Raw genomic sequence first — 25,803 nt, 5'->3', positions numbered from 1 at the left:
GTTCTGGTCCTCTTCCTCTCTGAAGAGGCAATTTGCGTAAATAAACAAAGCGTAATAGCACCCAGCCATGTACAAACAGGGGAGTGGCTCCCACTTTTAGAGCTGGTATTTAATCTATATAGCTTTCCCTGGGCAGGGATCTGAACAGTTGGTTCTGGGATCTGCTCTTCCCCCATCTATATTGAGGTCAGCTGACACACATGAGAGGTTTAATATTAGATATAGAACTGCCCCAATTAGGTACACCTTGTCGCGGTGGGATGCCTTTTACCCTTTTTTGATCAAAATAGTGTTAACCCCTTTTACGTCCAACGACGGTCATAGCATGTCATGAGCTGGTGTCAGTTCCCACATCATGACGGGCTATACCTGTCATGACTTAAAACTGTCACTGCATGTAAACACACAGTGACAGTTCAGTTCCGAGAGCTGTCAGTGACACCTGAGCTGCATGGGAGCAGGTGCGGGGACCCATGCCTTCGGTCCCCGCACTCAGGGCTCTGATCGGTCAGTCAATCTGACTGACCAATTACAGAATGATCACGCAGGAGATGCTGAAATATCAGCACCTCCTGTCTGATCAGAGAAGGAGATCAGCGCTGCCAGTGGCTGAGCTCCTGCACTAACTGCCAGGAACGGTTCCAGCACCAGCCCCTGGCTGTTTAACCTCACTATATACTGTGATCGCAACATTTAGGAGGCAGGCAGAGCGACGGCAGCTCCCTCTGCCTTCAGATCGGCGCCCCCGCAATGTCAACGCGGAGGCCCAATTGTTGCCATGGTGACCCCCAAATCACCCAGCTACAGAAAGCTTCTGAGTACAAAATAATATTTTAAAAAAATATATATTACACTAATACACATTTTTATGTAAAAAAAAAAAAAAGTACACATTTGGTATCGTTGCGTCCAGAACGACCCGATCTATAAAAGTGTCACTAGTTAACCCCTTCAGTGAACGCCGTACAAAAAAAAAAAGTGGCAAACTATGCTTTTTCATCATACCATTAGAAAAAAAAGCAGAATAAATAAAACATGATCAAAAAGATGAATTTAAATAAAAATGGTATAGCTGAAAACTTCATCTTGTCCCACAGAAAACAAGCTGCCATACAGTTCCATGAGCGGAAAAAATAAAAAGTTATAGCTCTCAGAATAAAGCGATGCAAAAATAATTATTTTTTCTACAAAAGTTTGTGTAAAAGTGCAAGAACATATACACATATATATATATATATATATATATATATATATATATATATATATATATATATATATATATAACCAGGGGAGGAGTCCTGAGGAGATAATTTGCATATTCCCACTGCATTTTGGGGTAAGTGAAGAGTCTCCGCGAGCTCAAAGAACACTGGATTTTGGCTGTTGGAGCTGAAAAGAGGATATCGGTAAACCGCGCGCCGGTTGAAGCTTTTTTTTTTTAAGCTTTTTTCACTGTTTTCAGAACATTAACAATAAGAACATGGAAGAGTCCAGGAGCCATTTGGTGAGCTGCATATCCTGCTACATGTTCACAGACTTGCCAGTGGAAAAGCCAAACTTCACATGCCAGAAATGCAAGCTTGTGTCCCTGTTGGAGGAAAAGTTGCGAAATCTAGAAGAGAGGTTAACTACCTTGAAAATCATTAAGGAAGGTGAAGAGTTCTTAGACAGAGCAGAATTATCTCTTCATGATTCAGAAAGAGAAGAAATTCGAACTGCACCTGACGAAACAGAGGAATGGAAGCATGTGACCCACAGAAGCAGGAGGATCGAGAGGCAGTCAGCACCCATACTGCTCAGGAACCAGTACCAGGCTCTCACGCAGGAGAACCATGAAGAAATACAGCAAAATAAGACTTTGCCAGCAATGAATAACCTTGTAAGCCCTCAGAATCCTCCTGGATGGAGAAAGAAGAATGTTGTGAAGAAAAAACGGAGAGTGGTGGTCATGGGGGATTCCCTGTTAAGAGGAACAGAGGCCGCTATCTGCAGACCAGACATAACCTCAAGAGAAATGTGCTGTCTTCCAGGAGCAAAAATTAAAGATGTGTCTGACAGGATATCAAGACTCTTCAGACCTACAGATCACTACCCATTCCTGCTAATACATGTGGGGACAAATGACACCGCAAGAAAGGACCTGGAAACCATCTGCAGTGACTTTGAAGACTTAGGCAAGAAAGTGAAAGAATTGGGAGCGCAGGTGGTCTTCTCATCCATCCTCCCAGTGGATGGCCATGGAACAATGAGGTGGAATAAGATTCTACAGGTGAACAACTGGCTACGTCGATGGTGCCGTCAACAAGGATTTGGATTTCTGGATCACGGAATGAATTACCTATACGATGGACTACTTTCTAGAGATGGGGTGCACCTTACGAAGACTGGAAAACATGTATTTGGAAGTCGCCGTGCTACACTCATCAGAAGAGCTTTAAACTAGAACAATGTGGGAAGGGAAGCAAAAGGCCAGAAAAAGCCATACAGCTGACAAATACTATTGAGATCTCTGCTACTGGAAGTGGAAAGGAAGAACAAAGACAAAACAATTTAAATAATAAAAATATGGGAGGAAGAGAAACCAATCACAAACTAAAATGTTTTTATACAAATGCACAAAGCATGGGCAACAAACAAGGAGAATTGGAACTACTAATGCAGGAAAAGGAATATGATGTCATTGGAATCACTGAAACTTGGTGGGACGATACACATGATTGGAATAAAAGGCTAAAAGGATACAACTTATTTGCAAGAAACAGACTTGATAAACGAGGAGGAGGTGTTGCATTGTATGTTAGAAAAGCGTATATCTGCACAGAGATTGAAGCTTCAGAGACTGGGAGTTCTGTTTGGGTAAGAATACAAGGAGAGAACAACGGAAAGGACACCATTGTAGGCATTTACTACAGGCCACCTGGGCAAGCTGAAGATATGGATGAACTCTTTATGTATCAAATGACCAAGTTCTCCAAAAAATATGACGTAGTGGTCATGGGAGATTTCAACTATCCAGACATTTGTTGGGAATCTCTCTCAAGTAAAACTAACAGGTCAAGCAAATTCTTATCCTCTCTTGCTGACAACTTTATCTTCCAAAAGGTAGGGGAGAAAACAAGGGGATCTGCTACTTTGGATCTAATCCTTATAAACAGGGAGGAAATGGTTGAGGAGGTAAAGGTGGCTGGGACCCTAGGAGGCAGCGATCATGCTATTATAGAATCTTGGATAACTAGAGGAGGAAGACATGTGAAGACTCAAACTTCAAGGTTAGATTTTAGAAAGGCAGATTTTAAGAGACTCAGAAAGAGAATAGGAGGGATCCAATGGCTGGATGTCCTTAAGGACAAAAATGTCCAGGAAGGATGGGAAATTTTTAAAAATGAGATTCTCAAAGCACAATCGTTAACAATCCCGAAAAGTAGGAAGAATGGGAAGCATTTAAGGAAATCAGGATGGATGAACACAGAACTTAAACACATGCTAAAAAGAAAGAAAGAAATGTTTATTAAATGGAAAGAGGGAGGCATATCTAAAGAAGATTATAATGCAGTCTGCAGATCCTGCAGGGCACGTATCAGGTTAGCTAAAGCTGACAATGAATTAAGGCTTGCAAGAGATGTCAAAAGCAATAAAAAAGGATTTTGGGGGTATGTCAAAAGTAAAAGAAAAGTCAAAGATGCTATAGGATTTTTACAGGATGAAAATGGAGAAATGGTAAGAGAGGATGTTGAGAAGGCTGAACTTTTTAATTCCTATTTTGCATCTGTTTTCTCTCAGAAAGAAAATGTAACATCAACTGATCTTCACTGTCCTTTTAAAGGAATAGAGGAATCCAAGTTATCTGTAAACAGAAAGATTGTGAGGGAATATTTAGCTAACATAAATGAGTTCAAGTCTCCAGGTCCAGATGAATTACACCCCAGAGTACTGAAGGAGATCGTAGAAGAAATTTTAGAACCACTCTCCATAATCTTTGAAAATTCTTGGAGAACAGGAGAAGTCCCAGAAGACTGGAGAAGAGCAAATGTTGTTCCTATCTTCAAAAAGGGGAAGAAGGTGGACCCAGGGAACTATAGGCCGGTGAGTCTGACTTCTATACCAGGAAAGATCTTTGAACAAATTATTAAACAACATGTATGTAAGTACCTGGATAAGAATGAAGTGATTAACCAGAGTCAGCATGGGTTTGTAACTAACAAGTCATGTCAGACTAACTTAATTTCCTTCTATGACAGAATCACTGACTGGGTGGATCAGGGAAATGCTGTAGATATAGTATATCTTGACTTCAGCAAAGCATTTGACAAAGTATCTCACACCATCCTTATTGAAAAAATGACCAAGTATGCAATGGACCAGGCAACTGTTAGGTGGATTCATAACTGGCTTAGTGATCGGACTCAAAGGGTGGTTGTAAATGGCTTCACATCCAGCTGGATGAATGTCTCAAGTGGGGTACCACAGGGCTCCGTCCTGGGACCTGTATTGTTCAACATCTTTATCAATGATTTAGATGAAGGAATTGAGGGTAAACTGATTAAATTTGCTGATGACACAAAGCTAGGAGGGATAGCTAATACTAGAGAAGAGAGAGAGAGGATTCAAAAAGACCTAAATAAACTGGAGCAGTGGGCAGCAACCAACAGAATGCATTTTTCCCTGTTAAAAACCAAAGTACTACATCTGGGCAATAAAAATGAAAAAAGCATATACAGAATGGGAGGAATAGAGCTAAGCAACAGTACATGTGAAAAAGACTTAGGTATACTAATAGATCATAGACTGAACATGAGTCAACAGTGTGATGCAGCAGCAAAAAAGGCAAATACAATTCTGGGATGTATTAACAGAAGCATACAGTCTAGATCACGTGAAGTCATTATCGGTCTTTACTCCTCTTTGGTCAGACCTCATCTGGAATACTGTGTACAGTTTTGGGCACCACATTTTAAAAAAGACATAGACAAACTGGAGCAAGTTCAGAGAAGAGCGACCAGAATGGTGACTGGTCTGCAAACCATGTCCTATGAGGAACGGTTGCAGGATTTGGGAATGTTTAGCTTGCAAAAAAGAAGACTGAGAGGAGACTTAATAGCTGTCTACAAATATGTCAAGGGCTGTCACATTGTAGAAGGATCATCTTTATTCTCATTTGCACAAGGAAAGACTAGAAGCAATGGGATGAAACTAAATGGGAGGAGACACAGATTAGATATTAGAAAAAACTTTTTGACAGTTAGGGTGATTAATGAGTGGAACAGGCTGCCACGAGAGGTGGTGAGTTTCCCTTCAATGGACGTCTTCAAACAGAGGCTGGACAGACATCTGTCTGAGATGATCTAGTGAATCCTGCTTTGAGCAGGGGGTTGGACCAGATGACCCAGGAGGTCCCTTCCAACTCTACCATTCTATGATTATATATATATATATATATATATATATTCGGAAAAAAAGTGTTTTTTTTTATCTGACTATAAGACACACTTTTTTCCTCGAAAATTGGGCGTGAGGAGCACTGAATATTCATGCTCCTTAATAGCGGCACACAGTGTATCCGCAGCACGGCTCCTGCATAATGATAATATCCCCCATCCTGGTATATGTGCCCCCCCCTTCCTAATTATACATGGCCCTCATCCTCAATCCTGGTATGCACGGCACCCCTCACCCTCAATCCTGGTATGCACGGCACCCCTCACCCTCAATCCTGGTATGCACGGCACCCCTCACCCTCAATCCTGGTATGCACGGCACCCCTCACCCTCAATCCTGGTATGCACGGCACCCCTCACCCTCAATCCTGGTATGCACGGCACCCCTCACCCTCAATCCTGGTATGCACGGCACCCCTCACCCCCAATCCTGGTATGCACGGCACCCCTCACCCCCAATCCTGGTATGCACGGCACCCCTCACCCCCAATCCTGGTATGCACGGCACCCCTCACCCCCAATCCTGGTATGCACGGCACCCCTCACCCCCAATCCTGGTATGCACGGCACCCCTCACCCCCAATCCTGGTATGCACGGCACCCCTCACCCCCAATCCTGGTATGCACGGCACCCCTCACCCCCAATCCTGGTATGCACGGCACCCCTCACCCCCAATCCTGGTATGCACGGCACCCCTCACCCTCAATCCTGGTATGCACGGCACCCCTCACCCTCAATCCTGGTATGCACGGCACCCCTCACCCTCAATCCTGGTATGCACGGCACCCCTCACCCTCAATCCTGGTATGCACGGCACCCCTCACCCTCAATCCTGGTATGCACGGCACCCCTCATCCTTATCCTGGTATGCACGGCACCCCTCATCCTTATCCTGGTATGCACGGCACCCCTCATCCTTATCCTGGTATGCACGGCACCCCTCATCCTTATCCTGGTATGCACGGCACCCCTCATCCTTATCCTGGTATGCACGGCACCCCTCATCCTTATCCTGGTATGCACGGCACCCCTCATCCTTATCCTGGTATGCACGGCACCCCTCATCCTTATCCTGGTATGCACGGCACCCCTCATCCTTATCCTGGTATGCACGGCACCCCTCATCCTTATCCTGGTATGCACGGCACCCCTCATCCTTATCCTGGTATGCACGGCACCCCTCATCCTTATCCTGGTATGCACGGCACCCCTCATCCTTATCCTGGTATGCACGGCACCCCTCATCCTTATCCTGGTATGCACGGCACCCCTCATCCTTATCCTGGTATGCACGGCACCCCTCATCCTTATCCTGGTATGCACGGCACCCCTCATCCTTATCCTGGTATGCACGGCACCCCTCATCCTTATCCTGGTATGCACGGCACCCCTCATCCTTATCCTGGTATGCACGGCACCCCTCATCCTTATCCTGGTATGCACGGCACCCCTCATCCTTATCCTGGTATGCACGGCACCCCTCATCCTTATCCTGGTATGCACGGCACCCCTCATCCTTATCCTGGTATGCACGGCACCCCTCATCCTTATCCTGGTATGCACGGCACCCCTCATCCTTATCCTGGTATGCACGGCACCCCTCATCCTTATCCTGGTATGCACGGCACCCCTCATCCTTATCCTGGTATGCACGGCACCCCTCATCCTTATCCTGGTATGCACGGCACCCCTCATCCTTATCCTGGTATGCACGGCACCCCTCATCCTTATCCTGGTATGCACGGCACCCCTCATCCTTATCCTGGTATGCACGGCACCCCTCATCCTTATCCTGGTATGCACGGCACCCCTCATCCTTATCCTGGTATGCACGGCACCCCTCATCCTTATCCTGGTATGCACGGCACCCCTCATCCTTATCCTGGTATGCACGGCACCCCTCATCCTTATCCTGGTATGCACGGCACCCCTCATCCTTATCCTGGTATGCACGGTCCCCCTAATCCCCATCACGCTGCACATAAAAAAATAAACACTCCTACTCACCTCTCTTCTCTCTCCTCCAACGCTGCGTCCCGTCTGCCAGCACTGATCTCGCCATGTGAGCTGCGCATGGCGTCACTGCCATGCGCAGCTCACAAGGAAAGATCAGCTGCCGTTAGTCACTGCTCCCCACGGAGGTTTCCCTGTAGATATAGTGATAACGTGCAGGTAAATGGAGTTTAAGTCATGTCTGGCTGGTTTAGTGGAAGCATGGCTACAGTACGTGCAGGTACGTGTTTTTTGTCAAGGATAACACACATCCCAATTATAACCTATCGTGATATTCACATTTCCGTGTTTATACACGGACCGCGTTTCCCTGCAAAACACAAGGAGACATGTCTGTTTTTTCCGGCAGCACAAATGACAAGGCCTAATACAAGTCTATGGGAGCGTAAAAAACACTTACAGCACAGGGATGGCATCAGTGTGTAAATCCGTGTTTAACACTATACAGTATAGGAGAAGCTTTGTCATTTATTTCTTTATCCATCTTTGAAAAACACTAGTGACTCTGATGGTAAAAACGGACACAGGGATGCATAACACTCATGACACTGGTACCATTTTTCATGTACATATTTAAACACGGATGTGTGAATGAGGCCTAAGACGAATGGTGGCGATTCATCTCAAATCTGGCATAAAACACTGAACACACAAAAGTTTTACAACTGTTAGCGTTTTCACGCCAGCTTGAAGCAGCTCAGCCAAAATGGCCGGGGGCTGAGGCAGCCATATAAGGTGCTGGCGTTTTGTGAATGAATTTGGCGCATCATACTCAGTCATTAAGACTGGCATGGGTGATGGCAGTCTTAATTAATGAGCCCTGGGATGTTTCCACAAATGCCACATTACAAAATGCCCACATCACTTATTCTTTTCAACTGAAGTGCAATAAATGAGCTGTGACTGACTAATTCACTTACTCTATGGTAATTATATTTACACACACACAGAATACATTGTGGTTCTGAGCACAGGCAGGCAGGACTCACCTGCAGCTCTCCTCACACGGCGCAGCGTGCTCACCTGCAGCTCTCCTCACACGGCGCAGCGCGCTCACCTGCAGCTCTCCTCACACGGCGCAGCGCGCTCACCTGCAGCTCTCCTCACACGGCACAGCGCGCTCACCTGCAGCTCTCCTCACACGGCACAGCACGCTCACCTGCAGCTCTCCTCACACGGCACAGCGCGCTCACCTGCAGCTCTCCTCACACGGCACAGCGCGCTCACCTGCAGCTCTCCTCACATATCACAGTGCACTCACCTGCAGCTCACCTCACACGGCGCTGTGCGCTCACCTGCAGCTCACCTCACAGGGCGCTGTGCGCTCACCTCACACGGCGCTGTGCGCTCACCTGCACCTCTCCTCACATGGCGCTGCGCGCTCACCTGCAGCTCTCCTCACACGGCGCTACGTGCTCACCTGCAGCTCACCTCACACGGCGCTGTGCGCTCACCTGCAGCTCACCTCACACGGCGCTGTGCGCTCACCGGCAGCTCTCCTCACATATCACAGTGCATTCACCTGCAGCTCTCCTCACACGGCGCTACGCGCTCACCGGCAGCTCTCCTCACATATCACAGTGCATTCACCTGCAGCTCTCCTCACACGGCGCTACGCGCTCACCTGCAGCGCTCCTCACACGGCGCTACGCGCTCACCGGCAGCTCTCCTCACACGGCGCTGTGCGCTCACCTCACATATCACAGTGCACTCACCTGCAGCTCTCCTCACACGGCGCTACGCGCTCACCTGCAGCTCTCCTCACACGGCGCTGTGCGCTCACCGGCAGCTCTCCTCACATATCACAGTGCACTCACCTGCAGCTCTCCTCACACGGCGCTGTGCGCTCACTGGCAGCTCTCCTCACATATCACAGTGCACTCACCTGCAGCTCTCCTCACACGACGCTACGCGCTCACCTGCAGCTCTCCTCACATATCACAGTGCACTCACCTGCAGCTCCCCTCACACGGCGCTGTGCGCTCACCGGCAGCTCTCCTCACATATCACAGTGCACTCACCTGCAGCTCTCCTCACATATCACAGTGCACTCACCTGCAGCTCTTCTCACACGGCGCTGTGCGCTCACCGGCAGCTCTCCTCACATATCACAGTGCACTCACCTGCAACTCTCCTCACATATCACAGTGCACTCACCTGCAGCTCTCCTCACACGGCGCTGTGCGCTCACCGGCAGCTCTCCTCACATATCACAGTGCACTCACCTGCAGCTCTCCTCACACGGCGCTACGCGCTCACCGGCAGCTCTCCTCACATGGCGCTGTGCGCTCACCGGCAGCTCTCCTCACATATCACAGTGCACTCACCTGCAGCTCTCCTCACACGGCGCTGTGCGCTCACCGGCAGCTCTCCTCACACGGCGCTGTGCGCTCACCGGCAGCTCTCCTCACATATCACAGTGCACTCACCTGCAGCTCTCCTCACACGGCGCTGTGCGCTCACCTGCAGCTCTCCTCACATATCACAGTGCACTCACCGGCAGCTCTCCTCACATATCACAGTGCACTCACCGGCAGCTCTCCTCACATATCACAGTGCACTCACCGGCAGCTCTCCTCACATATCACAGTGCACTCACCGGCAGCTCTCCTCACACGGCGCTGCGCGCTCACCGGCAGCTCTCCTCACATATCACAGTGCACTCACCTGCAGCTCTCCTCACACGGCGCAGTGCGCTCACTTCCTGTGCAGCCCGGTACAGCAGGTATATGGCCGCCCATAGAAGTAACATGAAGGTGAATGCCGCCAGTGTGGTCCTGCCGGCTCCCCTGCTCTTCCGTCCTGTCCCCGCGGCCGGCTCCATGTTCTCACCCGTGGATAACTCTCCTGAGTGCCATGTACTATGGAGGAGGCCACGCTAATCTCTGTCATGTGAGGCAGGAGCCCGTCCTCACGCGCCAATTATCCCTCCCCGGGGGTTACAGCCAGCGTCTGACTGATGTGGGACATGAAGAAATCCCTCAGGGGAGACTGAGAACAAAGTGGCGGCCAGATGATGTCAGTCACGGGGTGAGGAGAAGTATGTTACCGGGGGCTGGTGTCAGGAGGCCATGTCCGCCGAGCACACAGCTGTACTCGGTGATGTACTGTCCCCTGACTGCGCCAATGCTGAGGGAAGTGCTAGTCTGGGAACAGTGCACCCAGCAGCGCCCCCTCAGGAGCCGAGCACAGACTACATTACTACAATATGTGGCAGGACAGACAGTGGGAGAAATGTGTGTAATTATTATTACATGGGGTGAAAACTGCATCAAAAACTGTTTAACCCCTTCAGGACCTGGCAGGTTTGCGCCTCTAGGATGTAACATGCCACATATAGCGAGTTACGACTTCTTTATTTTTCTGACACTGTAGCCATACGAGGACTTGTATTTTTGTGGGCCTTGTGTTTTTTACTGACACCATTTTGGGGGACAGATAATGTCTACTTTATGTGGGGGAAATGGAAACGATAGAAAGGCTGTGTTCACACTAATACAGCGCTCTCCACCGAGCACTACACCAGCGTTTGTCAGAATCCCCATAATAACTGGATTCCAACAGGACCCGGACAGACCGAGCCAACAGTTACTGTATGGCCCCCGGACTGACAGACTATGTTTCCTGCATGTCGGAAAAAGACGAATAGTCAGGAGGGGGGCCATACTAGGCGGCTTCATTGAAGTGAATGGTTCTGTTGAGGTTCCCGCGGAATCAGTTTTTTTTGGATTCTGACAGAACCTCCGGCGTAGGGCTCATCGAAGAATACTGCATGAGGGTAAATCTGCTCTAAGGCTGTGTGCCGACTATGCGTTTTTCAAGCGTTGTTGATGCGGATTTTCCGCAGCGTAAACACTTGGTAATCCGTGCCCCATGATCCCCAATGAAAATCTGCATGTTCCGTGCCCATGCTGCGGACTTTTCCGCAGCAGATTTTCCTTGTGGAAAAGTCCGCAGCATGTCCATTCTTTGTCCGTTTCTGCATGCGGATTTGAGGTCCCAATGCATTTGAAAAATGCAAGTCAAATCCGCATGTAAAAACGCTGCAAAAACCGTGTAAAATCCGCAAGCATTTTAGACTGCCAAGAACAAGCAGAAACGCTGCAGAAATTTTCTGCTTCATTTCTGCATCGTGGGCACATACCCTAATTCTCCTATTCTATTTTCACACTTTAAATGGTCACTGAGCCTAAAGCTGGCCATACATAGTCAGCTGCCTCCCACCACTCCCTCATTCACATTAGCACTAGGATAATGATGAATTTCCATCAGGCAGAGGCTGATCTTACCGTAAAAACAACAGGATCAGGCATTTAAATTCCATCTGCCCCATCCTTCTCCCTCGATATCTGTTGGAGAGAGTTGGGAAGCCTCATACACATTACCTGGTCGGCTGGCTTTCAGTGTGTTAAAGAGATTTACCAATACCTAAGGGTATGTGCACACGATGCAGAAATGAAGCAGAAAATTTCTGCATCATTTCTGCATCTCCCTGGCAGAAAAAAACACATGCAGATTGTGCATGCGTTTTCCCTGCAGAATACATGCGGATCCACATGCAGATTCACATGCGTTTCCGCATGCAGATTGACAAGCGCTTTCCAGGCGATGTTAGCATCACCTGGAAAGTGCTTGATAACTAGGTCACACTATATAAATCCATGCAAACAGCATGGATTCATATTAGTGTGACCCGAGAGAGTGTATATACTTACCTCCGATGGTCCGCGCTGTTCTGCTCACTCCGTTCTCCCGGCTGCCGGCAACTTTGAATTGAAAGACCTGCCGACGTCAGCGTCACGTGACCCGTCACATGACTCTGACGTCACCGCAGGTCCTACAACTCACTGCAAGTGCCGGGAACCAAGCGGGAGCGCTGCGCGGGCCGACAGAAGGTAAGAATACATTTATTTTTTATTTTATTCTTCTTTTTACAGCTTTTTTAATGGTACCTGGGTCTGGATGAGACTCTCCTCTCCTCCACACCCGGGTACCAATCGCACATTAGAACGCACCAATTCCGCAAGTACAAATGCTGTCTTGCGGAATTGGCGCGTTCTAATGCAAGTCAATGGCGGCGAAATCGCCGCGTTTCCGCAAAATTAATTGACATGCTGCGGATTTTTGACCGCAGCGTTAACGCTGCGGAAAAATCCGCATCATGGGCACAGCACATGCGGATTTCCATTGGGGAACATTGCTTCCCTTCTACCATGCGTTTTTCATGCGTTTCCGCGGCGTTTACGCAACTGCAAAAACGCCGCGGAAACGCATGAAATACGCATCGTGTGAACACAGCCTAAAATGTCCTTTTATAAGTATCTATTTTTACACCCTAAACACTCATAATTTGCTTTATTATAAAATACCCTACGCTTCCCCCTATCCTATCCAGCTAATGTCTTAGGCTATGCTCACATGTTGCTTTTTTTTGCTGCCTTTTTTCTGCAGCAAAAACATGATTTCTTGGCAGTGAAAAAAAAAACACTGCAGTTCACCTTAAGGCTGTGTGCCCACGTAGCATTTTTCAAGCGTATATGCTGCGGAATTTCCGCAGCGTAAACGCTTGAAAAACGCATGTATATCCGCACCCCATGGTCCCCAATGGGATTCCGCAAGTTCTATGCACATGCTGCGGATTTTTCCGCAGCGTTTATGCCGCGTTCAAAAATCCGCAGCATGTCATTTAATTTTGCGTTTCCGCAAGCGGAATTGCCTTTGTCCAATGCATAAAAAACGCAAGGCAATTCCGCATGTGGAAAACGCGTGATAAACGCGCGAAAAATGCGCGATAAACGCGTGCGGAATTCCGCATGCGTTTTTCCGGAAGAGGATTTGCATTTATGCAGCAGAAATTTTCTGCTTCATAAATGCAATGTGGGCACATAGCCTTAGGCTATGTGCCCACGATGCAGAAATGCTGCATATTTTTTCCACTTCTCCCTGGTAGGAAAAACGCATGCGCTTTTTACATGCGTTTTTCCCGCCAGGTAGCAGCGTTTGTCAAGCCTTTTTGCATGCATTTCTGCATGCAGGTTATCAAGCGGCTTTTCCAAGCGATTTTAGCATCACTTGGAAAAGTGCTTGCCAACTTGTTCACACTATATAAATCCATGCAACCGGCATGGATTTATAGTAGTGTGACCAAGTTAGTTAAAAAAAAAAAGAATAAGAATGGTAAAAAATAAAGCTTATACTCACCTTCCGATGTCCTTCTGGTGTTTTCTCCGCCGCGTCCGGTCTCTTGCACTGCTCATGGTGGTGTGAAGGACCTACGGTGACGTCATTCAGTCATGTGTCAGGTCACATGACTCAATTACGTCATGGCAGGTCCTTCACAACACCGCGACCCATAGAGCAGACCAGACGGAGCGGAGAAGACATCGGAAGGTAAGTATAATCTTTATTTTTTATTTTAAATTCTTTTTTAACAGGTTCTATGGTACCTGGGTCTGGAGGAGAGTCTCATCTTCTCCAAACCCGGGTACCATCCGCAAATAGAAACGCATAATATCCGTGTGTACAAATGTACTGACACAAATATTATGCATTTCAATGTCCAGTCCAGACTATATGAGACGTCCAGATTTTAAATGTGTGTGTTCAATGACTAAGGCTACTTGTTAGCAGAAACGCGTCTGAAGACGTTTTTAATGATTTACCTCAGATAGCTGCGACTATCTAGATGTTTTTTATCCTGCTCTACTCACCGTTATCCAATAAAGGTATATCCTGGAAGCTTATGCGCTGGAATTTTTTTGGGGGGGGTTTCACCTTCCGATGTCCTTCCGGTGTTTTCTCCGCTGCGTCCGGTCTCTTGCATTGCTCGCGCTGTTGTGAAGGACCTGCGTTGACGTCATTCAGTCATGTGTCAGGTCACTATTTTAAATTCTTTTTTTTTTACAGTTTCTATGGTACCTGGGTCTGGATGAGAGTCTCCTCTCCTCCTGGCCTGGGTACCATCCGCACATTGAACCGTGTGATATCCGCTTATCCACATGTAGTGATGCGGATGACACGCGGTCCAATGCAAGTCAATGGCGGCGATTACGCTGCGTGTCCGCAAAATTAATGGAAATGCTGCGGAAAAATCCGCAGCATGGGCATTGACATTGCAGCTTGTCATTGGGGACCATGGGGGGCGGATTACCAAGCGTTTACGCTGCGTAAATTCCGCAGGATAAACGCTTGGAAAATGCTTCGTGGGCGCGCAGCCTTGGGGTATGTGTCCACGATGCAGAAATGAAGCAGAAAATTTCTGCAGCATTTCTGCATGGTCTTGGCAGTCAAAAACGTTTGCGGATTTTACACACGTTTTTGACGCGTTTTTACATGCGAATTTGACTTGCGTTTTTCAAATGCATTGGGACCTCAAATCCGCATGCAGAAACGCTCAAATAATGGACATGCTGTGGATTTTTCAGCAAGGAAAATCAGCTGCGGAAAATTCCGCAGCAAGGGCACAGAACATGCAGATTTTCATTGGGGATCATGGAGCACGGATTACCAAGCGTTTACGCTACGGAAATTCCGCATCAAAAAAACGCTTGAAAAACGCATAGTGGGCACAGAGCCTTACTTCCACCTAGCAAGCATTAACAATACAAGGCGATAGGCCAGGGCCAGCTCCAGGTTTTCGTGGGCTGGGGGCGAAAGAGTCTCAGTGGCCCCTTTAACACATAACACCATTCATGATGCAAAGATACAGCAGAGAAATATATATATATATATATATAATATAGTACAATGCCAAAGATTTCACTTCTTACATTACATAAGTGATATCTATAGTAAATTCTACAATGGCTCAGAAACCGGTGAGTCCTCACAGTGCATAGTGCAGACTGGACAATATGGTCCTCCGTACAGTATTGTGGGCATCACATAGTCCTCCGTACAGTATTATGGGCTCCATGTATTACTCCAGACAGAATACTGGTCCCAATATAATGATCCATGCCTCCATACATAAAAAAATCAAATACCTCTACTCACTGGCCGCTGATCTGCTCCAAACTCCTCAGCGTCGCCGTCTTCCCACTCTCTGCATTGTGACTGCTCAGCAGAGGGCATGCTGTAAAGACGTTAATACTCCCTCTGACCTGAGACATCACAGTCAGAAGACCCGGAAGAGACAGGACCTGCAGAGCAACAGGGAGAGGTAAGTATTGTGCCGGGGCCCTGAGAAAGCAGGTGGGGGAAGGGGGACCCACTGGCAGGCACTGACTCCGGGGCCCCATAGCACGCCGGTGTCCCCGATGGCAAGTGAGACACCCCGCCTGCTCAGGGCCCCTGCCCTGCGTTAGGCTACCAATGCAAGACATATATGTAATGTTAAGACATATTGGAAAAAGGGAAATTTGATCAAATTATTTAGGGGAAAAAGTGTTTTTGTTTGACAAAGCTGGATTCAAGTATGAAGTGCAGCTGTCAACTAAGGTTACATGAGTTTATGAAAAAATACACAATTGCAAACTTAAAGCACCACTCCAGTGTTGTTATTTTTTTTTTCAGGGCTGGAATGGTGCTTTAAATGTAAGCCCCCACCTCCAGTCATATACTCACCCTCTGGCGTCTTCACAGTAACTTCTGGATGGCGGGAAGTCAGAAGCTACATCACACGCTCTCAATACAAGTCTATGAGAGCCAGAACGTGGCTCCCATAGACTTGTATTGAAAAGTGACCTCCACACAGCTCCATGAAACACTGGAGCTGCCAGCAGGTCACTTTTCGCCAGAGATCAACCAGAGCGACGCTGGAAATGGATGAAAATGCCAGAAAAAAACAGCGGCGGGGGGAGTTGAATTGGTAGGGCATTGTTTACTTAACACATTAGTAGGGCAACGAATTTGTCAGACATTATTTACTTTAACACATAACTAATTTAATTAAACTAGAATTCCAGTCAGCAGAAACAAAATTACAAAAATAAATGCGTTTTACATCCTGCTGTACCTGTGTTTTCTTCATCAGAAACTGATAGCAGCGCTTTTGCACATAATCATTGCTTTCTATGGGTGAAAAAATGCAAAAATGCTGAAAGAATTGACATTCTGCAGTTTTAAAAAAGAAGCATTTTTCCAATTCAGTCAGGAAAAAAAAGTGTGTGCATGAGATTTCTGAAATCTCATAGTTTTTGCCTGCGTTGTAAGAAGCAGCTTTTAATTAGCATAAAAAACACCGCATAAACACGACATGTGAACATTGCCTAAATGTGGGTTTTTCTTTTTTACTTCATTTCCAGTGATTTTTGCTTGACATGAGTCTCAAATGAGGCATCATCAGAAGGCTGGAGCTGCACTTACCGGCAGCCCCTCCTGAAACAGGGGGCCATTCTGTAGTCACTTCCCACAGATTGTTTCTTCGCCGCCCTCTGAAGATGTCCTGGATCCTTGGTGCTGATAGAAGCTGTGTGAGAAGTAACCAATGTGCCGGCACTTTTCTTCTGTTGCTGCTTCCGTGAGAGAGTTTCTTTCAGTGAGACAAGTTGTTAACTTAGCGGTGATAGAAGCAGGGTGAGTGACACCAGCACTGCCCCTTGATGAAAATACATTTGAGGGAGGTGCTAGAAGCTGTGGGGTGGCACTTGTGTTGCTCACTGCTTCTATCTCCCACCCCTGATGTTGTGTTCTTTCACAGTAAAAACTGCAGTGGCGAGGACAAAAGCAGAGTGCTGGCGCCTCGGTCACTTCTTCCATAGCTACTGTCAGTGCCATGGATCCAGGACATCTTCAGAAATCGACGATGACAGAAACTAAAGTTAGTGACCACAACACCGCTCACTAATGACGTCCTGTTCCCAGAAGAGTGATAGACACTGCGAGGAAGTAAGTGCAGACCTAGCCTCCTGAGGATGCCTCATTTGAGATTCCTCTCAATTGAAACATCACATGAACTGAAGTCATAGAACAAATTTAGGGATTAGCAGGATAGGGATAAGTGTAAGGAACTTTTTTGACGCTAGTCACTTCTTACGGACATGCCATGAGGTGGGGAAGTCAGAGAGTCCGAGGTCAAAAGCCAGGAGGGTACGTCATAAGCAGAGGTGTGAGGCAAAGGCTTAGTGAAGTCATATTGCGGAATCAGAATTCCCAGAAGGCAGCAGATTAAGACAAATGGGCTAGGAAAACGGATTGTCAAAGGCAAATTCAAGGTCAGTTAAAAATCAAAATACTAGAAGTCACAGCACAGAGCAAACACACACAAAACTGAGCAGAGCTACAACTGGCAGATATAAGAGGCAGACAGCCAGCTAAATAGCCTGGGAATCATTCCAAACAGGAGACACTTTTAGGAAACCCAGCACGCCCCAGCCCTGATTGGGTGACTGGACTGTCACTTACCACACTGACAGCTCAGCACACTCAAGCCTCAGATTGGACAGCTGAACTGTGTATCGCAATACTGATAACTCAGGACGCCCCTTGGACGGATGAGCTGCCACTCACCACACTGAGAGGAGAAATCGTGAACGTACCTCCTCTTCTAGGGTGGGCCACTGGACCCCCAGGTTTCCCAGTAAAACCTAGAAAGGAAGGCCTTAACCAGGTGATCGGCCTTCATATATCATGCTGGAAACCAGGATCTCTCCTTTGGTCTGTATCCCTTCCAATGAATGAGATACTGGAGGTAATTGCGGACCTTCTGAGAATCCACAACTTTTTGTAACTCGTACTGTAAAATGTCATTGACAGAAACCAGAGGAGGCGGGGACGAGGGAGACAAACTCCTTTAACAAGGATTTATGGAAGACGTTAGGGGTGTGAAGACGTAGAGGAAACTTCAACCTAAATGCAACTGGATTGACGACTTCCAGAATCTCATATGGGCTAATGAACTTCGGACGCAACTTCGCCGGCATTACTTTAAGTTTAATATTTTTGGATGATAACCAAACCTTATGACCTACTTTAAAGAAAAAAAAACAGGGCATTTAGAACTTATACTAGAAAGCTCACCAAAATGGAGATGAAAACCATAATTTAAAAAAAATGGCGAGGTCTCGGTGAACTGATTGTTCCGACTGTTAAAGGCAAACTCAGCAAGAGGTAAAAATGGAGACCAGTCCTCCCGCTGAGCCACAACAAAACACCTTAAAATTTGTTCTAAAGATTAATTAGTCCTTTCTGTATGACCCTTGGTTTCAGGGTGGTAGGCAGAGGAAAATGACAAGTCAATCCCCAGTTCTTATAAAAACCTCTCCAGAATTTGAAGACAAATTGCACTCCCCTATTAGACACAGTGTTAAAAGAAATTCCATGTAATCTCACAACATGGAAAATAAACAACCTGGCATTAGGTAACCCTGATAAAGGAAGAAAATGAGCCTGTTTACCAGACAGAGGCAAATTTGTGATGAAATCCATGGACAGATGAATCCATGGTCTTTCTGGAATTAGCAATGGAACCAATTTTCCGGTCAACCGGTTATGACAGACTTTAGCGTATGCGCAAACTTCACAAGCGGATACAAAATCTTTCATATCATTATTCATAGATGGCCATCAAAAAAGCCTAGTAACAGCTTTCTGCGTAGCTGTAACCCAAGAATGATCACTAAAGATGGAATCACGAAACTCCTGCAATAGATGCAATCTTAGGTACACAGGTTCAAATAAATTAAATTGGACATTGCAGTGGCGGAAGTGGCCAACGACTGTACTTTAAGGGTCTCAGCCTGCAAATCCTAGGTTACCTCAGAAACCACAATGCCCTTGGGAAGAATGGAGGATGGTGGTTCTGGAAGAGAAACTAAACTAAGACTGTGTGATCGTGCGTCAGCCTTCAAATTCTTGGACCCCAGTCTGAACTTGAAAGAGAAATTGAACCTAGAGAAAAATAAGTACCACCTGACCTGAACTGACATTCTTATGGTCTGTGACCACAGTGACTTGATGAACTGCCCCCTCCAAAAAATGTCTCCATTCCTCAAAGGCTCATTTAACAGTGAGTAATTCACAGTTCATAACATCATTATTTCTTTCAATAGCAAAAAGAACTTCGGCACTCCATACATGAAAATATAAGAAATATTGTATCTAGACTAATGTCACTTTGAAAAATGAAGGTTTTTTGCGCATAATTTGGCCAATTTATGTGTGCCCATCAACCACGACAAGGTCACCTTCGTATGATGGGAAACTACGCTACGCTACCACTGGATATGCCACTCTTGGGCTGTAAGCCTGTATGGACAATATGTCTCTGCTTGGGCTTTTAACCTACAATGTATGGACTGGTAGAGCCACTCTTGGGCTGTAAGCCTGTATTAATCATTTTTGGGATCCCGCTCCTGGAGCATTGCAGCAGGTACGTGTTCACACTATTAGAAGTTTGACAGCCTTTTTTCTGACCATGTGTCCCTCCCATTCAGTCACAGGTGGTTTTAACTAGCTCTCTACTGATGAGAATCCAAATCAGGTGAAAAAATTAAAATATCATCAAGGTTAATCACAACAAATCTTCCAATGCAATCAGAAAAAAATATCATTCATAAGGTTTTTAAAAAGGCTGATGCATTGGTTAGCACAAATGGCATGACAATATTTTTGAATAAACCCTCGGATGTTAAAAACGCCGTTTTCCACTCATCACCCTTCTGGATGCGTATCAAATTGTAAGCCCCTTTAAGGTCCAGTTTGGAAAACTATTTAGATCCCATCAGCAGATTATATACAGTGCTGGCCACAAGTATTGGCACCCCTGCAATTCTGTCAGATAATACTCAGTTTCTTCCTGAAAATGATTGCAATCACAAATTCTTTGGTATTATTCTCTTCATTTAATTTGCTTGCAAGGAAAAACACAAAAGAGAATGAAGCAAAAATCAAATCATTGATCATTTCACACAAAACTCCAAAAAAGGGCCAGACAAAAGTATTGGCACCCTCAGCCTAATACTTGGTTGCACAACCTTTAGCCAAAATAACTGCGAACAACTGCTTCCGGTAACCATCAATGAGTTTCTTACAATGCTCTGCTGGAATTGTAGACCATTCTTCTTTGTCAAACTGCTCCAGGCCCCTGATATTTGAAGGGTGCCTTCTCCAAACGGCCATTTTGAGATCTCTCCACAGGTGTTCTATGGGATTCAGGTCTGGACTCATTGCTGGCCACCTTAGAAGTCTCCAGTGCTTTCTCTAAAACCATTTTATAGTGCTTTTGGCAGTGTGTTTTGGGTCATTGTCCTGCTGGAAGACCCATGACCTCTGAGGGAGACTCAGCTTTCTCACACTGGGCCCTACATTATGCTGCAGAATTTGTTGGTAGTCTTCAGACTTCATAATGCCATGCACACGGTCAAGCAGTCCAGTGCCAGAGGCAGCAAAGCAACACCAAAACATCAGGGAACCTCCGCCATGTTTGACTGTAGGGACCGTGTTCTTTTCTTTGAATGCCTCTTTTTTTTCCCTGTACACTCTATGTTGATGCTTTTTCCCAAAAAGCTCTACTTTTGTCTCATCTGACCAGAGAACATTCTTCCAAAACGTTTTAGGCTTTCTCAGGTAAGTTTTGGCAAACTCCAGCCTGGCTTTTTTATGTCTCGGGGTAAGAAGTGGGGTCTTCCTGGGTATCCTACCATACAGTCCCTTTTCGTTCAGACGCCGACGGATAGTACGGGTTGACACTGTTGTACCCTCGGACTGCAGGGCAGCTTGAACTTGTTTGGATGTTTGATTTTTTCATTGAAGACAAATTAAATTAAGAGAATAATACCAAAGAATTTGTGATTGCAATCATTTTCAGGAAGAAACTGAGTATTATCTGACAGAATTGCAGGGGTGCCAATACTTTTGGCCAGCACTGTAGGTCAGGGATGAGTGGAAGTGGGTAAGTATTCTAAACCATGATTTTGTTCAGTTCTCAGAAATAGAGGCAAGGACGGAGGCCACCATCTTTCTTTTTTACAAAGAAAAATACAGCAGCTGCAGGGGAGAAGGAAGGACGAATATAACTCTTCCATAAACTTTCATTTACATAATTTTTCTTGGCGGTACATTCAGGCCCAGACAAATCGTAAAGGCGAGCTTTAAGGAATTTGGCACCAAGGACAATATTGATAGCACAATCATGAGGACAATGGGGAGGTAATGTGTCCGCCTCTCTTCCTGAAAACATATCTCTGAAGTCTTTCAGGTACCCTCCAGACCCTCGATACTATCGGAGCATATTTGTATAGAATACTGATATTTCTTATGACAATTGAGGCTTCACTTAATCTCCTTGTGACACAAGTCATCAACAGGATTGTGAATGAGTAGCTATGGAAGACTCAGTGCCACCCCAGCAGGTAAATTATCCAAGACAAACAGGAGATGGATTTAGAGTAAAGTACTCCTAATTGAAGCGTGAATTCTACCTCTACCCATTTAACATAGTTCTGAAGTAGTGGTGTTTTGTCAATAGCAAAAATTTCAATGGGTTTTTCCAAACTAACTGTCCCTAATCCTAATTTCAGGACCAGTCCCGAATCAATCAAGTTAGCTGTAGACCCACAGTCTATGAAAGCCAATGCTGGCAATACCTAGTTCTTGAAACCGTATTAAACAGTACTTTATCGTAGGAAAAATGTGTACCTGGTAGCCTGGATGACCCCACAGCAATCACGCATACTTAGGTGTTTTTCCAATTGCTTGTTCGCTTGAGGGCGAGTTGGACAGTCCTTTAAAAAATGTCCTGCGGGACCACAGTATAGTTTTCTCCATAGTTTAAAAACTAGTAACTCCCACATCCAATGGCTCCACCTCCAATAAATGGACTTGCTCCGAGGGAGTATGATGGGCACCCTGCTGGTCACCACGTCTCTCACAGATTCTGCGGTCCATCTGTATGGCCTGGGTCATGGCCCCCACCAGAGAACAAGGGGAATCATGAAGAACCAGAGCGTCCTTAAGAGTCTTGGAAAGACATTCACGGAACTGGCATCTGAGAGCTGCATTATTCCAGAGAACTTCATCGGACTATTGCCGGAACTCGGTGCATTAGTCCTCAGCAGTTCGGCCCCCGTGCGAGGTTCATAATCTTTGCCTCAGCAACCTGGATCCTGGCAGGATCATCATAGATGAAACCTATGGCATCAATAGAAGACCGTTCTTGGGTTTGTGGGGACAAAGAAAATGCCCATATTTGATGACCCCCCTTGCAGTAGGGACATGATTATACCCACCACCGAAAATCCTAGGTCGGTCAACAAAGATCAAAATACTAGAGCACAGAGAAAACACTCACCAAACTGAACAGAGCTACAATTGTCAGAGATAAGAGGCAGACAGCCATCTGAATAGCCTTGGAATCATTCCAAACTGGAGACACCTGTAGGAAAACCAGTATAGCCCGTCCCTGATTGGGCGCCTGGACTGTCACTGACCACACTGACAGCTCAGCATGCCCTTGCTCCAGATTGGACGGCTGAGCTGGCACCACACTGAGAGGAGGAATCGTGACAATTTCATAATAAAGCAAATTATGAAAGTGATTATGGTGTAAAATAGATACTTATAAAGGACATTTTAAGTATCGGGCCATCCCTTAAGTATATAGGGACTGTGACTCATTACTGATGAGTGTCATATGGATTTGTAATATGGCACCTTTAGTCTGCTATACTGTAAAGCTCATTTTATACATAGTTATTTTCCCACAAGAAATATATCCTGGAAGTTATATTATAGAGATTTTCTACCCTCTTAACATTGCTCCCCACATGGTAGCACAGAGAGAACTTGTATGTCCATAATACAAATCTATAGGGAGTAGGACTCAATGTGCCACCACATATGGGCTTCATTAGATGCATCGGGTGTGCTTGAGATAAAATACATCAAATACATGGACTAGCTAGAGATTTATTGCATGTAAGAAGTAAGGCCACAAGAGTGGTCCAAAGAAGTAAGAGCAGAGATCACTGCCTAGAAAAAATAAGGAAAATAATGCAAAAATATACAAAGGCAAGGAAGTTCCTAGAGATACAACTGAAGAATAGTTCACAAGTACACAGTTAACCCCTTCAGGTCCCAGCCTATTTTGACCCTAAAGACCTTGGCATTTTTGTCAATTCTGACCAGTGTCCCTTTACGAAGTAAAAACTCTGGAGCACTTCAACGGATCCTAGCGATTCTGAGATTGTTTTTTCGTGACATATTGGGCTTCATGTTAGTATTAAATTTAGGTCGATAATATTTGCGTTTATTTGTGAAAAAATCAAAAATATGGGAAAAATGTTGAAAATTTCGCAATTTTCAAATTTTTTATTTTTATTCTGCTAAACCAGAGAGTGATGTGACACAAAATAGTTAATAAATAACATTTCCCACATGTCTACTTTACATCAACACAATTTTGGAAAAACAAAAATTTTTTGGTAGGAAGTTTGAAGGGTTCAAAGTTCATCAGCAATTTATCTTTTTTCCAGCAAAATTTCCAAAACCATTTTTTTTAGTGACCACCTCACATTTGAAGTCCCTTTGAGGGGTGTACATGACAGAAAACACCCAAAAGTGGCACCATTCCAAAAACGGCACCCCTCAAGCTACTCAAAACTACATTCAAGAAGATTATTAACCCTTCAGGTGCATCACAGGAACTAAAGCAACATGGAAGAAAAAAATGAACATTTTAATTTTTCTAACAAAAATTTTCTTTTAGCCTAAATTTTTTACTTTTCACATGGGTAACAGGATAAAATGCATCCTAAAATTTGTTGGGCAATTTCTCCTGAGTACACTGATACCTAATATATGGTCATAAACCACTGCTTGGGCGCACGGCAGGGCTCAGAAGAAAATTTCCAGAAAATTTTTCTGGAAATTTTTTTTTTTTCATTTTTCCAAATCAATTTGTGAAGCACATGGGGGTTCACAATGCTCACCACCCTTCTAGATAAGTTCCCTGGGGGGTCTAGTTTCCAAAATGGGGTCACTTGTGGTGGAGCTCCAATGTTTAGGCACACAGGGGCTCTCCAAATGCGAAATGGTGTCCGCTAACAAATTGAATGGAAAATCGGCTCAAATTGTTAGCGGACACCATGTTGCGTTTGGAGAGCCCCTGTGTGCCTAAACATTGGAGCTCCCCCACAAGTGACCCCATTTTGGAAACTAGACCCCCCAGGGAACTTATCTAGATGTATAGTGAGCACCCCCAGGTGCTTAACAAATTGTGTAGTGTATGTCAAGTTGGTGTGCGGTGTGGTATATACACCACACACACACAAACAACCTCACATATACTACAACACACACACCAACCTGACATACAGTACAGACCAAAAGTTTGGACACACCTTCTCATTTAAAGATTTTTCTGTATTTTCATGACTATGAAAATTGTCATGAAGGCATACTGAACCAGCATGGCTACCACAGCATCTTGCAGCGGCATGCTATTCCATCCCGTTTGCGTTTAGTTGGACCATCATTTATTTTTCAACAGGACAATGACCCCAAATACACCTCCAGGCTGTGTAAGGGCTATTTGACCAAGAAGGAGAGTGATGGGGTGCTACGCCAGATGACCTGGCCTCCACAGTCACCAGACCTGAACCCAATCGAGATGGTTTGGGGTGAGCTGGACCGCAGAGTGAAGGCAAAAGGGCCAACAAGTGCTAAGCATCTCTGGGAACTCCTTCAAGATTGTTGGAAGACCATTTCCGGTGACTACCTCTTGAAGCTCATCAAGAGAATGCAAAGAGTGTGCAAAGCAGTCATCAAAGCAAAAGGTGGCTACTTTGAAGAACCGAGATTATAAGACATATTTTCAGTTTTTTGTTAAGTATATAATTCCACATGTGTTAATTCATAGTTTTGATGCCTTCAGTGTGAATGTACAATTTTCATAGTCATGAAAATACAGAAAAATCTTTAAATGAGGTGTGTCCAAACTTTTGGTCTGTACTGTAGGTTGGTGTGTGTGTTGTAGTGTACGTGAGGTTGTTGTGTGTGTGTGATGTTGTGTATGTCATGCTAGTGTGGGTGAGTTCTGTAGGGAAGGTCAGGATGTGTTTAGTCCGGGGACATGTGATGAATTTTGAAGCATTCATTCAAACACAGTCCCGGTTTGTCAGGGCGCGTTTCACATTGGAAACGGGTGACCTTTCTTCTCCCCCTTTTATGGCAGACTCGGCACCTTTTTCTAACTGTGACCTCACCAGGAAAATGTTGCCTTGGTACCACACGGGAGACTCGAGTTCCAGGGGTGCTGGGGCCCGCTTCTTCTTCACCTCTAAAAATCAGGACCTTTATCACCGCCTCCTGGAAGTTGAGGAAGGTGTTGGTGGTGTGGCCTGCACATCATGATAGCACGTATGCGTTATACAGTGCCATTTGAACGATGTGTACGGCCAGTTTTTTATACCAAAC

General features: G+C 45.7%; 1 protein-coding gene across 8 annotated transcripts in view; it reads right to left on the bottom strand.

Annotated features, from left to right (window-relative positions):
• The window catches only part of SLC24A5 (solute carrier family 24 member 5), a 66,822-nt gene extending 51,246 nt beyond the window's left edge, over positions 1-15,576 (bottom strand). For 2 of the 8 annotated variants that reach the window (XM_073653057.1, XM_073653059.1), the window contains exon 1: positions 10,117-10,600. In XM_073653057.1, coding sequence (XP_073509158.1) covers positions 10,117-10,273 — 157 coding nt within the window. In that variant the 5' untranslated portion in view covers positions 10,274-10,600. The other 6 variants (XM_073653058.1, XM_073653064.1, XM_073653061.1 and 3 more) reach the window with 6 other exon arrangements.
• Between the last annotated feature and the right edge of the window lie 10,227 nt (positions 15,577-25,803).

This window comes from Phyllobates terribilis, unplaced genomic scaffold, assembly GCF_046119375.1.
Source record: "Phyllobates terribilis strain yellow unplaced genomic scaffold, ASM4611937v1 Scaffold_11__3_contigs__length_659146591, whole genome shotgun sequence".
In the NCBI taxonomy this organism is placed as follows: domain Eukaryota; kingdom Metazoa; phylum Chordata; class Amphibia; order Anura; family Dendrobatidae; genus Phyllobates; species Phyllobates terribilis.
This window is presented reverse-complemented; position numbering and strand designations above follow the sequence as displayed.